Raw genomic sequence first — 13394 nt, 5'->3', positions numbered from 1 at the left:
TTTTCATTTTGATCTAGATAGACCAAGGCTAGAAATGCAAAGTAGGTAGAAAGGTAGGAATGTCGCAGAATATAATACATGTAATGTGTAAAGGTTAAATACAGATTTGGAGGATCCACTTGTATAACTGAGCTTATAAATGCTTACTTGTGTTTCAGTGCATTTTTATTTGTTTTTAATTAGTTTTTTAATTATTATATTGGTTTGTGTGATTACATTTGTACTCTACAGGTGATAAGTGAGAAACTTTTGATGAGTTGATGCGTGTCTTTCATTTTAATTTTCATTCTAAAACCTCAAAACAACTTACAGACAAAAGCAAATAAGAACATGCATGCACAGACAGACAGACAGACAGACAGACAGACAGACAGACAGACAGACAGACAGACAGATAGATAGATAGATAGATAGATAGATAGATAGATAGATAGATAGATAGATAGATAGATAGATAGATAGATAGATAGATAGATAGATAGATAGATTTATTATAGGTAATAAAACCCAGTATCACATTCATCCAACACAATGCACACATACTGTATAAATGTCATTACCAGTAAAAAAAAATCTAATATCTTTATTTTGATTGGTTGATTGATTAATTGATTGGTCGATTGATTAAATGATTGGTTGATTAATTGATTGTAAAACCAAAATGCAACATCAAACTGTTTTTTTTAACAGTCATCACAAAATATAGGAGCACTTTATTTACTTTATTTACCCCCCTTTTATTATAATTAACACTTAATCTTTATATAAATAATATACGTTGGATTGCACAGTCTGAGACCCGGTGTGTTTATAAAATGAATTGTTCTCTTAGTGTATTTATTTATTTATTAAATACATCTTGGCTGATGGTATGGGGGGGGGTGGAAGTTGTTGCTGGGTAAAACTACAATTCCCAGAATGCCTCTTGCTCTCCTTTTCTTCCCCCATTGTGTTTCCAGTCTCGCGGGCTTTGTTCCGTTATGGCGGGTCGTTTCGAAAGTGGGAGGCTGGTCGTTTTCCCGTCAGCTCCTGAGCGCTTTAAATCGCGAAGAGAAGCCAAAACGACTCAAGGTAGGCTCGAGGATCCGTCTAGACTATCTTTTAGTCATGATTTATGATGTGTGTTTACAGGTTTTGTGCACTTTTAATGCGCTAACAACTAAAAAGTTTGGTTTGTGTTGCCGCCGGAAGATGTTTGACGGGGCAACGGGCTTGTTAACCAGCTGGGCTTTGTAGTGTTTTTTAGCTGAATTATAGAGAATCCAGTGCTGTTTGTATGAGAGTAACTGTAGGAACTGCACTGTTTTAGGAACATGACATCTCCAGCAGAACCGCAGGCTCACTTCCCGTGGCGCTGGATGGCCAGCAGTTCTCGGGCTGGGGTGATTCTGAACGCCTCCCCAGGAGAAGTGGAGTCTGTCAGGAGCAGCTGGGGCTCTCCGGGTATGGACGTGTCTTTAGAGGACTCCTTCAACGGCCAGTTCGCTCCTTTACCCGTGTCCCGCAGTGCTAGCAGCCTGAGTGTGGACTCCATCTGTCCCTCATCCTCCATCCAGGTCTCTGCGCCCCTAAGCAGGGAAGTAAACATGGCTATCCCTGCTGCGAGAAACCCCCAAGCACTCATCAACCGACTCCAGGAAGTAAGTTCCGGTAGCATTTCGGTTCTTTAAAAACACTGAACAATAGTAGTGAGTTTTCTGTGTTTGGGGACAAAAAGAAAAGCACACAATTGACTGAGGACGAAGCATGTTTGTGTTTTCAGGATTTACACGAAATCATCACTCCAGAGGAGTCGAATATAAAGTCCATATAATGCGTTTACATTCACTAGGATGAGAATCGGTTCCTTTTGTGAATCGGTTCTTTTCCTTTGATTCTTTTCCTCACCATCTCGCGCTCGTTTTAGTTAAACTTTTCAGGTACTAAATTATAAACTCGATTTTTATAACCTTTCTTTAACTGTAGAGAGCAAATACATTTTAAAAAGAAATAAATAAAAACATTTATAAATACAATTGAATAAATTTGGTTGGGTGGCAGGGTTTTGTTTTTTATTAACACAGTTCATTTTTGTTTAAATTTTTTAAAATGTCGAATAAAAATGCCTGTTTGGTTAAATGTCAAATCATATATTCGAATATTTTATACGAAGCATCAAAATACAAGGGAATAAATCAAATGAATGCAATACACACGATTAAATTGAGTAATCGATCAAATTGTCATTTTAATTCATGATATAAAAGGAAATTAGTTGAGGAATATGTGTGTTTTTACATTTATACATTTATTTTTGAGGATATAAGCCACATATAGCTACTTGTAGCTACGTATAGATACGTGTAGCTACGTATAGATACGTGTAGCTACGTATAGATACGTGTAGCTACGTATAGATACGTGTAGCTACGTATAGATACGTGTAGCTACGTATAGATACGTGTAGCTACGTATAGATACGTGTAGCTACGTATAGATACGTGTAGCTACGTATAGATACGTGTAGCTACGTATAGATACGTGTAGCTACGTATAGATACGTGTAGCTACGTATAGATACGTGTAGCTACGTATAGATACGTGTAGCTACGTGTAGCTACTTGTAGATACGTGTAGCTACTTGTAGATACGTGTAGCTACTTATAGCTACGTGTAGCTACGTATAGCTACGTGTAAATACGTATAGCTACGTGTAGATACGTATAGGTACTTATAGCTACGTGTAGATACATATAGCTACGTGTAGCTACGTATAGGTACTTATAGCTACGTGTAGATACATATAGCTACGTGTAGCTACGTATAGATACGTGTAGATACGTGTAGCTACGTATAGATACGTGTAGCTACGTGTAGATACGTGTAGCTACGTGTAGATACGTGTAGCTACGTATAGATACGTGTAGCTACGTATAGATACGTGTAGCTACGTGTAGATACGTGTAGCTACGTGTAGATACGTGTAGCTACGTGTAGATACGTGTAGCTACTTATAGCTACGTGTAGATACGTGTAGCTCCGTGTAGCTACGTATAGCTACTTATAGCTACGTGTAGATACGTATAGCTACGTGTAGATACGTATAGCTACGTGTAGATACGTATAGCTACGTATAGATACTTATAGCATGCATAGAAATGTCTTTTTTTACTTCCATTCTTTGTTCATTCACTCTGGATTTTCTCCTTTCGAGAGAGAATCTTGAAGCTGGACATATAAAGCAAAAGAAACCTTTAACGCTAGACTATATATAAATATATACAGTATATATATATATATATATATATATATATATATATATATATATACACACACACACACACAGACGCTTCCCATCGTACCGAACGACTGTACGTTGTTGCTGTGTTCGTTATTGACTACGCATATCTCCTAATGATGTAAGAGCTATAAATACTATCAAATAAACAATCAATATACTAAAATTAATCGAAATACTGTATACAATATTTTGTATTACGTAATAAAAAAAAATTTGTAAAAAAAAAAAACAAGAATACAAAAAAATTCAATGGCCCGTGTCCAGTGCGCAATTTTCTTTTTCCCGAATCCGGAAAAATGACACTTTGAGGACAGGATTGTTCGTATCAGCTAAGGTCTGTAAAGTGAAAGTTGGTAAAGTGGGGAGCGTCTGTACTTATGTATATTAATATATATTATATGCCACATACCTAATTTGTCTCCGCCTCTTCTTTGACATCATAGAACACTTCAGCCAATAAACAAGCAGAGAATACAATGTGATACAGTGATACACATTTACACAAAATTCACCTCGCTATATTCTTGCAAATGGTTTTGTCGTTTAAAGCGCGTTGGAGGACGATTTACGGCATAAATGTCATTATTTTGTTCAAATTTTATGCGTGTGTGCAAATGACGCTCACATTGTTTTTTTTAGTTGAAGCAGCTGCAGCAGTGCATGCAGGAGCAATTAAAAGCCCACCAGCAGGAGCAGCTTCAAAAACTGCACAATGAACAATCAAGGCTTTTGGGAATGGTCCAGACTCCTACAGGTATAATACACTGCTGTATGGAAATGAAAAATGTTTCTGATCGTGTTGTTTATCCACCTGATTGTGGTGATTTTTCTTTTTTTTTCAAAAGAGTTTGGAAATATGAAGCAGCCGTGCCTGAAAACTGCTGAGCAGTCGGGATTGAAGCCCTCGCACACAAGGCAGAGAGTTTTACCAAATCGACTCGAACACCATCCACCCGAAGAAGTGGAACGGACATTCGGTAAAGGTACTCTCAGTATTTCCTGCACATTTCCATCCTGTTGAAAGTTAGTTCATCATCAGGTGTGTTAATTAGCTAAACAAACGCTGAGCTGTCATTTTATTACCAAAACAGCACCAAACACGTGGAATCAAGAGCCCAGTGTGGACCAGGCAAGCTCTGGCCATCTCAGTGATGAAGATTATGATCATGAAGAAGAATCGCTGCATTGTGAGGACCAAAGCGTGTCCCATAGAGACGGCGAAACAGAAGTGCACGACAGGTACGTGTTATCAGTGCAAGCGTTGAGGGAAATGTCAAAATCTCGAGACAAAATCGTGAAAAAATTGTGTCTCCAGGCCAATCAGAACGGGTGGCGGCGCCAAGACGTTTGAGGAGATGCTGGAAGAGCAGCTCACGCTGGAGAATGAGAAGCTAAACAAGATATCTGTAAGGCATACATTGCTTTTTCAGTGTGTTAATCCAGTGTACTTTTCTTTCATTTTGCTTGTGGATTTCCTCTGTGTTTTCCACTTTCTTCTGTAGGACCATGATCCATGTAGGTCACTTGGTTGTTCTATTCCCTCTGTGCCCCCTAATGAAATGGACTGTATCCTGTCTGTCCCAAAGTGACTACTCAAACATGGCAGAAAGTGTTTAATGATGAATTCCATGCTCATTATTTATACAGACAAACAGCAGCAGACAGGATTAGGTCTATAAATGTTTTTCCCTTTTTTCTGTTCCCTTTTTTTTTTTAGGGTGCTCCCCCTGATGCAGCAAAAGTGAAGAGGCCATTTTTAAAGCGAGGGGAAGGCTTGGCTCGTTTCTCGAGAGGCAAAACCACCGGATCATTTAGAGACAAGGCACCAGGTTCAGACACCAAAACGGCACCAGGCGTCAATCCTTCATCCTATAAAGGCCCAACCCTCAGATCCCAGCAGGGCTCGGAACCAAAACCAACGTCTCCAAAATCCATAAACCCTGTAACACAGCGCAAGACTGCCGTCCTGACCAAAAACAACCTTCTGCAGAAGACTTCAGTACCAGCAGCCAAGGCTCTTGCAAAAGCCCCTGGAGGCCAGCAGAATCTCCGAGCAGAAGCGAAAAATGCAAGCTCTGCACCCGTCCAACACCGCAGTACGAATGATAAGCTAGGTCAGAAACTTTACTCGGATTTCCTGGTTGATTTCAGCAAGGGGGCGTCGAGACCGATTCAGTACACGGATAAGCAATGTGCAGAGAACTCGTTTGAGGTGTGGCTGCAAGAGCGAGGTGAACACTGGGAAAGAGCTCAGCATCGTGAGTGTGTGGAGCTGGGCGAGTTTGAGCTGCTAGAGCGAGCGGCAGACGAGCTCTCGTTTTCCAGTAACTCGTCTTTCATCAACACACTTTTGCGGCGGGACGCCAGACGCCTGTCCTCGACTCCTGTCAAATCGCCACCTAAATCTTCGCTCCCTGCACGTGGTCTCGACGAGGCTACCAGCTTCAGCAAGGCTCACGGTTCACCAGGACCACCTATAGACGGCGTGGCAGCGATGGAAGGGGACGGACAACCGGATGAAGTGTCGACCGAGTGTTCCGGAGATGAAGATGCGGAAGAGTCGGATTCCTCACTGTGTAGCAACACGGTTTTTCACCAGCCGGCTGTAGAGCCACACCAACAGGAAGCTTTCGCCTTTCAGATTTCAGTGCCGGCCTACGATAAGCGAACTTATCAAGACGGAGATGGCAGTATCGAAGAGGAGAGCCAGAGAGATTCGACTCTGGTGGATGCGAGAGGCCAGGTTGAGTTTGATGACGATGACACGTGGAACGAGCCGGAGAATTCCACTTGCAGTCCGGGCGGTTCACCTGATAGAGTACTGACGAGGAAGATCGCGGCCTCAAAGGGACCGGAGCTCAATCGCCGCTCTAACAGCCAATTAGGCTGCGAGCCTGAACCACCACCAACGTGCCAGTTGGTAGCAAAGCTGTTTCCAGCTCTGAAGCCGAAAAAATGTCCTCCTCCTCCACCAGAACCACCAGATTCAGATGGGCACAGTGAAGAAGGAGCAGGTGAGGAGAACAGTCTATTATCTGATCGTTCGTAGATTGTTCGGATACACATTAATTTTTTTTTTTTATTATTTGGTAAGGCTCCTCTTTGATATGATGACTTGTGTCAGTTATTATAGATCAGAATTAATTCAATTGCAAAAATTAGTTTAGTCCATTAAACTAAACCCTGAGCACTGTGTTTCCCCACGGACCATTATTACTGACGCACCACCCGCTAAACTCTGGAGCGCTCTGGACAGGTAGCAGGAGAAAACGAGACGATTCAGGACAAAGAAAACGGCAGAAAGTTTCTGATCATTTCAAACTAAAATACAGGAAAACACCATACAGCACGTTTAACGTTTGAAAAGTCATTAGAAATTGATTTTTATGTTTGTATTTATTCACAGCGGGTTCAAAAACTCCCTCCAAATGGCCGCGTTTTTAAAGCTGGTGATAAACGCGGTTTTCAAGAAAAGCACATCACAATACTGTGGGAGTAAATAAATAAATCCACGAGTGAGAAGAATTGAGTTTCGTTAAACAAACAGTTTTTTTATATATATATTTTGGAACGCACCGTATTCACATTTTGAATTAAAATGTTCATTTTTCGAAAAAGAAAATCCAATTTACTTGTTCATTTTAAGAGACCCGTCTTATTTTCTGTCTCTTATTTAGCATTGCTCATCAATAAAGAAAAATTACTTCTTATCTGATTAATAGATGGAATAATTGTTCAAATGATCGATGGCAGCAGCTCTAATCAGAACGCACTCGTGGGTTCACACACACTTTTTTTCACTTCTTGTATTTATTTATATATTTATTGCAGCCAGGTCGACGTTACTTCGTGAGCGCTTGGTCGAACTGGAGACTGAAATCGAACGCTTCAGGAAAGAAAATGCAGCTCTCGGACGACTCAGGCAGGAAAACCAGAAGATTCAAGAGAACCTGCGGTACGGAACAATTCAATTTGCCTGTGAATCGCAACTAAATACCCTTCAGCTTAATACAAACAAATGTATTCTTGAGAAATGAGACGCAATACAGACTCAACACTGCATATGTGAAAGTGCTTTTCATTTGTATTGCTCACTACTTGTTTGTTTACTTTTTGCGTGTACGAGGGTTTCTGTGGGGTCTTAAAAAAAAATTTGTCTTAAATTTATTAAAAATTTTTTTAATGTACATTTTTAGATGTAATTTACATTTAAAATTGAATGAATTACAATTCTAGGTCTTGAAAAGGGTTTTCTGTGGGGTTTTAAAAAAGATTTATAAAAGTTAAAAATGTAATTTAAATTTTTTTATTTAAAAATTAAAATTTTTAAATGTAATTTTAAATTTAAAATTAAAAGAATTAAAATTTTAGGTCTTTAAAAAGTCATACATTTGCTGTCTTAAATAATCGTCTTAATTTTCTGTCTAAAAAAAAAAATACAAAAATTCCTAAATTGTTACGTTAAAATTATTATTATTTTTTTTAAATGTACATTTTTAGATGGAAGTTACATTTAAAATTGAAAGAATTAAAATTCTAGGTCTTAACAAGGTTTTTTTGTGGGGTCTAAAAAAATAAAAGTTTCAAATGTTATAAAAAAAATGTTATTTAAAAAATTAAATTTTTAAATGTCATTCACATTTAAAATTTAACGAATTTTAATTTTAGGTCTTAAAAAATCATACATTTGCTGTTCTATGTCTTAAATCATTAATTCACTGTATTACGAATACAGATGAGATCAACATGCAACAGCCAATCAGCTTTCGGTTATTTGGGCGAATCTTCCTTGGATTGTACCACAGGTGCAAAACGGGGTCAAGTTTAGCGATACTTGGCCTGAAAAAAAAAAATTGTATTATGGCTCGGTTAAGGTCAGTTCCTAACAATGTATTTGTGTGTTTTTGATGTTGCAATTTAGGTCTTAAATTTTATTCTTAACGGCCCTAAAAAGCTGCAGAAACCCCGATATGGCAAACAGGGAATAGTGTATACTGTAGTTGCAGGTACACAATACAAACACCTTGTATATGGGGAAGTATTTAGAATGTATTGTAAATGTGTTCATTTGTTTAGAAACGCACACAGATTTCGTCCCTGTAAAAGTTCAAGGTGATCATCAATTGTAGAAGTGCTCAAACCAGCCAGAGATTCAGGATTGTTTTTAGGATCGACCCATTTAATCCGCTGTCATTTGGCATCGCTAATTTAATATAGGAAGGAGAGAGCAGAGTTTCAGCAAAACATGGCGGCTGAACTCGCAAAATGGGAGGAGTTCAAACGCGAGGAAAGCCGGAAGCTCCAACGCGAAAAGAAGCTGTTTGAGAAGCATGCGTCAGCTGCGAGGGCAAGACCCGACAAACAGGAACGCGACGAGATCCAGGTTTCCGTCTCCACCATCTCTTTTATTACTGTTTATTTTGATGCACATGCACGCATCTTTTAACCGTTTGTGTGTGTGTGTGTGTGTGTGTGTGTGTGTGTGTGATTCAGTCTCTAAAACAGCAGCTAAACACTCTGCAGGAGGATTTAAGAAAGCGAGAGGCCCGATGGAGCAGCACCCATAGTCGTCTCAGGCTGCAAACGGATGCCCTCAGCACAGAGAATGCAACTCTGAGAGACCAAGTCCGCACACTAGAAAAACTTCGCCTGAGTACCTGGAAAAACGCGGAGTCTGAACGGGAAAGAGAAAGAGGGAGGTCGTGTGCATCCAGCAATAGCAGTAACACCAGGACAACAAAATCCAAGGTGTGGAACGAAAGTCCATAATCTAAAAAATGATCTGTTGTTGAAAAAGCAAATAAATACATGTATTAATTTTGACGTTTCTCTGTTTCTAGAACCCTACTTTCAGCACTAAGAGCAGCCCACCTGAGAACAAGAAGGCGGAAAGCACAGAAGTCCAGAATCCTTCCAAAATCCCTGCCAAGTCTTCAAGCACCATATGCCCTAAAGGTTGTTTTTCCCCCCTCTTTTTTTATTTTTTCAAATGTGTTTGAGAGCAAGGGATAAGCAAAGCCTGGGAGAAGACCACAGTTAAAGTAAATCCCTGTATTATGCCTGAATCACAACCAGCACCAATAGTTTAGTGATGAACCCTTTTCACAATTTTGGGTTCTTTTGGCATCAGTAAATGATCAGTGTTACCAAGAACTGTAATTGCATGTACACATAATAAGGAAATCCACACTTTAGATGATCATCTCAGGCAGATGAACATGATCGAGTTTGCATTTCGGTGTGAAACCTCCTTATTTGTTTATAAATCCTCTCCCTCTATATAAACTGAACAAATGCAAGAAAGACGCCATAATTGCAGTAATAGGTCAAGAACATTTTTATTTTGCTCGCACAACAAAGTTTGGCAAGAATTCCAGCCCTTCAAAAAATTGCATCAGATCCAAATTTGCCAAACATTAAAATTGCACCTGGCACCAGTTCTTGATCTTTTTTTTTGGTTATCAAACTGTAATAATAGGTAATTAATTGATTAAATGTTTCTACCTGGTTTTCCCCCAGACTGGCAGAGGCAGAGCTCAGTGGATGGTCCACATCGCATTCCAGACCATTTAATCGTATCTGAGGGCAAAAGCCATGAAGCTCATCTAACCAAAAACTCCACCGACTCCGTATTGGTGAGCCGCATTTTCTCTTACTACGGAAGGGTCTTACGTCTTGGTCTGAAATATATTCCATCTCGGACGTATTCATGTTTAACTCTAGTGTGCTGTTTTCTTTTGTTGTTGGGTTTTTTTTTTTCCCTTCAGGAAGTGGATACTCCAGAGGACATCACAGAGAACACTGAATTCGAGCTTGAAGATTCTATACACATGGATGGCAAGGTAAAAAGAATTCATTAGTGTAGATGTTTTGTACCCTTTTTTGCTCGCTTGATGTACCTTTTGTATTTGATAGCATTTTGTAGTGTATAGAACAATATCTAGGTCGTACTTTGGCTTTTCCGTGTCAGATTGAGAAGATGCTTCCCGATGGAGGACGACTTACGATTTTCCCCAACGGCACAAGGAAGGAAGTGTCTGCCGACGGATTGTCCGTCAGAGTCACTTTTTTCAATGGAGACATCAAGCACGTAATGCCAGATCAAAGAGTGGTGAGGCCTGTCATTCAACATATCGATATTTCTTTTATTGTTTACAATCTCCATTTATTGTTCTTGCATAAAAGGGTGAGGAAGTACTTACCGGATATTGAATATAGAGAATAGTGTTGCTAGAATATGTTGCTATCTTTCGAAGTTAATAAATGCTTCAGAAGTATTTTTTTATTGTTGTCGTTCGTTAATTTCAACATTAGTTTTTAGTTAATGCGCTACGAGCTAACACACACAAGGTACAGCGCGCAGTCTCGCGTGTCAAATCAAACAGCGCATACCTGTCCTCATACTGTATAATCACAGCGGAACCTTCTCAGTCGCTCCAGCGCAGACGCAACCCGGAAAAACTATCCGTATCGTATTGTGGGGGTTGAACAGTCAATTAGCTGCTTCGGTAACGTTTGGTTATATAATAGTACTAAAAGAAGTGTACCAAGACCCCCACCATGTCTCTTAACTCAATTTCCCTTGACTTTTAAACACATCTGGTTGGACTGTAACTTTTACGATACGGCAAGGAAACGATTTTATTCATTAACATGTTTACAAGGAATCTTTCATGTATCACCTCAATGTGTTTGTCTGATGTAAAGCTGAAATGTCTTATACAGTAATTGAGCTGTAATGGATTTAATAATGGACCCCCATGTCCGTCATGTTTATAGTTTGTGTTTGCTGAAGGGTTTTTAATCCAGTGTATAATTGAGAATTCTAACCATTACCTAATCAATTGCAGATTTATTATTACGCAGAAGCTCAAACCACACACACCACCTACCCCGATGGTATGGAAGTGCTCCAGTTCCCAAACAACCAGATAGGTACATCCTTTTTTTTTACGATTAGTTGGAAACTAACGGAATAATTAGACGGTACAATTTTCTTTCCAGAAGCTTAACGTCCTGCTGGTTCTCTGTTTCAGAAAAACACTTCGTAGACGGTCATAAGGAGATCACTTTTCCCGATCAGACTGTTAAGAACCTCTATCCGGACGGGAGAGAGGAGAGCGTGCTCGTAGACGGCACGATAATACAGCAGAACCCGTAAGCATGCCCTGGGATCTTTTAAATAAACTTTCTTTTCGGCTTCTCCCGTTAGGGGTCGCCACAGCGGATCCTCCGCACGTTTGATTTGGCACATGTTTTACGCTGGATGCCCTTCCTAACGCAACCCTCCCCAATTTATCCGCGCTTGGGACCGGCACTAAGAGTGGCTGGGGATGGTTCCCTGACCGGGAATCGAACCCGGGTCGCAGCGGTGGGAGCGCTGCATCTTAACCACTAGACCACCAGGGGACCTCCCTGGGATCTTTTAAATAATGTTAATAAATGGAAATAATGTTAATTTGTTTATGACCATTTGTTGCTTAGGGATGGCAGTAAGCAGATCCAGTTCAACACGGGTCAGAGAGAGCTCCATACTGCAGAATTCAAGAGACGGGAATACCCGGACGGCACGGTCAAAACCGTTTACTCAGACGGACGACAGGAGACACGTTATCCCACTGGACGCGTGAGGCTCAAAAACCCCGAAGGACACGTCATCATGGACACCAGAGCCTAAGAGAAACAGTTTTACTTCAACGCTATAAGTTAGGTTTTTGGCGAAAAGGAAATAATTTTGTAAATCCAGAAAAAGCAGTGTTTTTGTGTGTGTTTTTTTTTTTATATATAAATTAAAAAGCGGTTTAATTTATAATTTATTTGTAGTGTACATTTTTGTAAAAATAAATCATATTTCTCCGAATTAACAGATTCTTCTGAAATTTTTAACCTAAGAAATGGAACCGTTCTGCAATAATCTCACAAAGGAAAAACCCCAGAACAATATAAGCAGCAAACTAAGCTTAAATATTTGAAAAGTCAGCAAATACGGTCTTAAAACTGGCATCCAGTTGCTATGTCTCTGGTAAAAACTTGGCAAAAATATTGAAAGTTTAGTTGTAATCTTGTGATCCAGTTCATCCCACAGCAGGTAGTAGTACAATAGTATTTAGGTGCGGTAACTGGGCAGATCAATCAGACCTTCACTGGCTTCCAGTAGCTGCACGTATCAGATTCAAAACACTGATGTTTGCCTACAAAGCCAAAAATGGACCAGCACCATCTTACCTCAGAGACCTCATCACATCTCGCACTGCACCACGCTGTCTGAGATCCTCCAGCACCGCTCGACTGGTACCACCTTCTCTCAGAATGAGAGGTAAGTATACTTCAAGGCTCTGGGTATCTTGGTCCCTGGGTATCTTCAAGCGACGGTTGAAGACCTGCCTCTTCCTGAAACACTTACAGTGGGTACGGAAAGTATTCAGACCCCCTTAAATTTTTCACTCTTTTTTATCTTGCAGCCATTTGCTAAAATCATTTAGGTTCATTTCTTTTCCTCATGAATGTACACACAGCACCCTATATTGACAGAAAAACACAGAATTGTTGACACTGTTGCAGATTTATTAAAAAAGAAAAACTAAAATATCACATGGTCCTAAGTATTCAGACCCTTTGCTCAGTATTTAGTAGAAGCCCCCTTTTGATCTAATACAGCCAGGAGTCTTTTTGGGAAGGATGCAACAAGTTTTTCACACCTGGATTCAGGAAACCTCTGCCATTCCTCCTTGCAGATCCTCTCCAGTTCTGTCAGGTTGGACGGTAAACGTTGGTGGACAGCTATTTTTAGGTCTCTCCAGGGACGCTCAATTGGGTTTAAGTCATTGCTCTGGCTGGGCCATTCAAGAACAATCACAGAGTTGTTGTGAAGCCACTCCATCGTTATTCTAGCTGTGTGCTTAGGGTCATTGTCTTGTTGGAAGGTAAACCTTCAGCCCAGTCTGAGGTCCAAAGCACTCTGGAGAAGGTTTTCGTCCAGGATATACCTGTGCTTGGCCGCATTCATCTTTCCCTTGATTGCAACCAGTCGTCCTGTCCCTGCAGCTGAAAAACACCCCCACAGCATGATGCTGCCACCACCATGCCTTATTGTTGAGACTGTACTGGACAGGTG

General features: G+C 40.2%; 1 protein-coding gene across 3 annotated transcripts; it reads left to right on the top strand.

Moving 5' to 3' along the window:
* The first annotated feature begins 947 nt into the window (after positions 1-947).
* cpap (centrosome assembly and centriole elongation protein) lies at positions 948-12140 on the top strand. Of its 3 annotated transcripts, none has more exons than XM_083536000.1 (17): positions 948-1071; positions 1310-1640; positions 3920-4034; positions 4126-4257; positions 4372-4519; positions 4596-4686; positions 4998-6294; positions 7112-7235; positions 8498-8663; positions 8774-9028; positions 9121-9235; positions 9800-9915; positions 10048-10122; positions 10251-10391; positions 11131-11215; positions 11317-11437; positions 11765-12140. In XM_083536000.1, the coding sequence occupies exons 2-17, from the start codon at positions 1314-1316 to the stop codon at positions 11955-11957; spliced, it is 3501 nt and encodes a 1166-aa protein (XP_083392126.1). In that variant the 5' UTR covers positions 948-1071; positions 1310-1313; the 3' UTR covers positions 11958-12140. The 3 variants fall into 3 exon arrangements, with proteins under 3 accessions (XP_083392126.1, XP_083392125.1, XP_083392127.1); XM_083535999.1 differs by having other exon boundaries at positions 4126-4263; XM_083536001.1 differs by lacking the exons at positions 11131-11215; positions 11317-11437; positions 11765-12140 and adding an exon at positions 10721-10825 and having other exon boundaries at positions 4126-4263; positions 10251-10430.
* The last annotated feature ends 1254 nt before the right edge of the window (positions 12141-13394 follow it).

This window comes from Silurus aristotelis, assembly GCF_946808225.1.
Source record: "Silurus aristotelis genome assembly, chromosome: 3".
NCBI lineage: Eukaryota > Metazoa > Chordata > Actinopteri > Siluriformes > Siluridae > Silurus > Silurus aristotelis.
Note: the sequence above shows the minus strand (reverse complement) of the source record. Positions and strands in the feature narration are given on the sequence as shown.

Bases quoted from the DNA above. Each gene is read 5' to 3' on its own strand.
- cpap (XM_083535999.1), top strand. From the start codon at position 1,314: ATGACATCTCCAGCAGAACCGCAGGCTCACTTCCCGTGGCGCTGGATG. The intron at 6,295-7,111 runs GTGAGGAGAACA...TATTTATTGCAG, and splicing joins GCACAGTGAAGAAGGAGCAG to CCAGGTCGACGTTACTTCGT. The intron at 8,664-8,773 runs GTTTCCGTCTCC...TGTGTGATTCAG, and splicing joins AGGAACGCGACGAGATCCAG to TCTCTAAAACAGCAGCTAAA.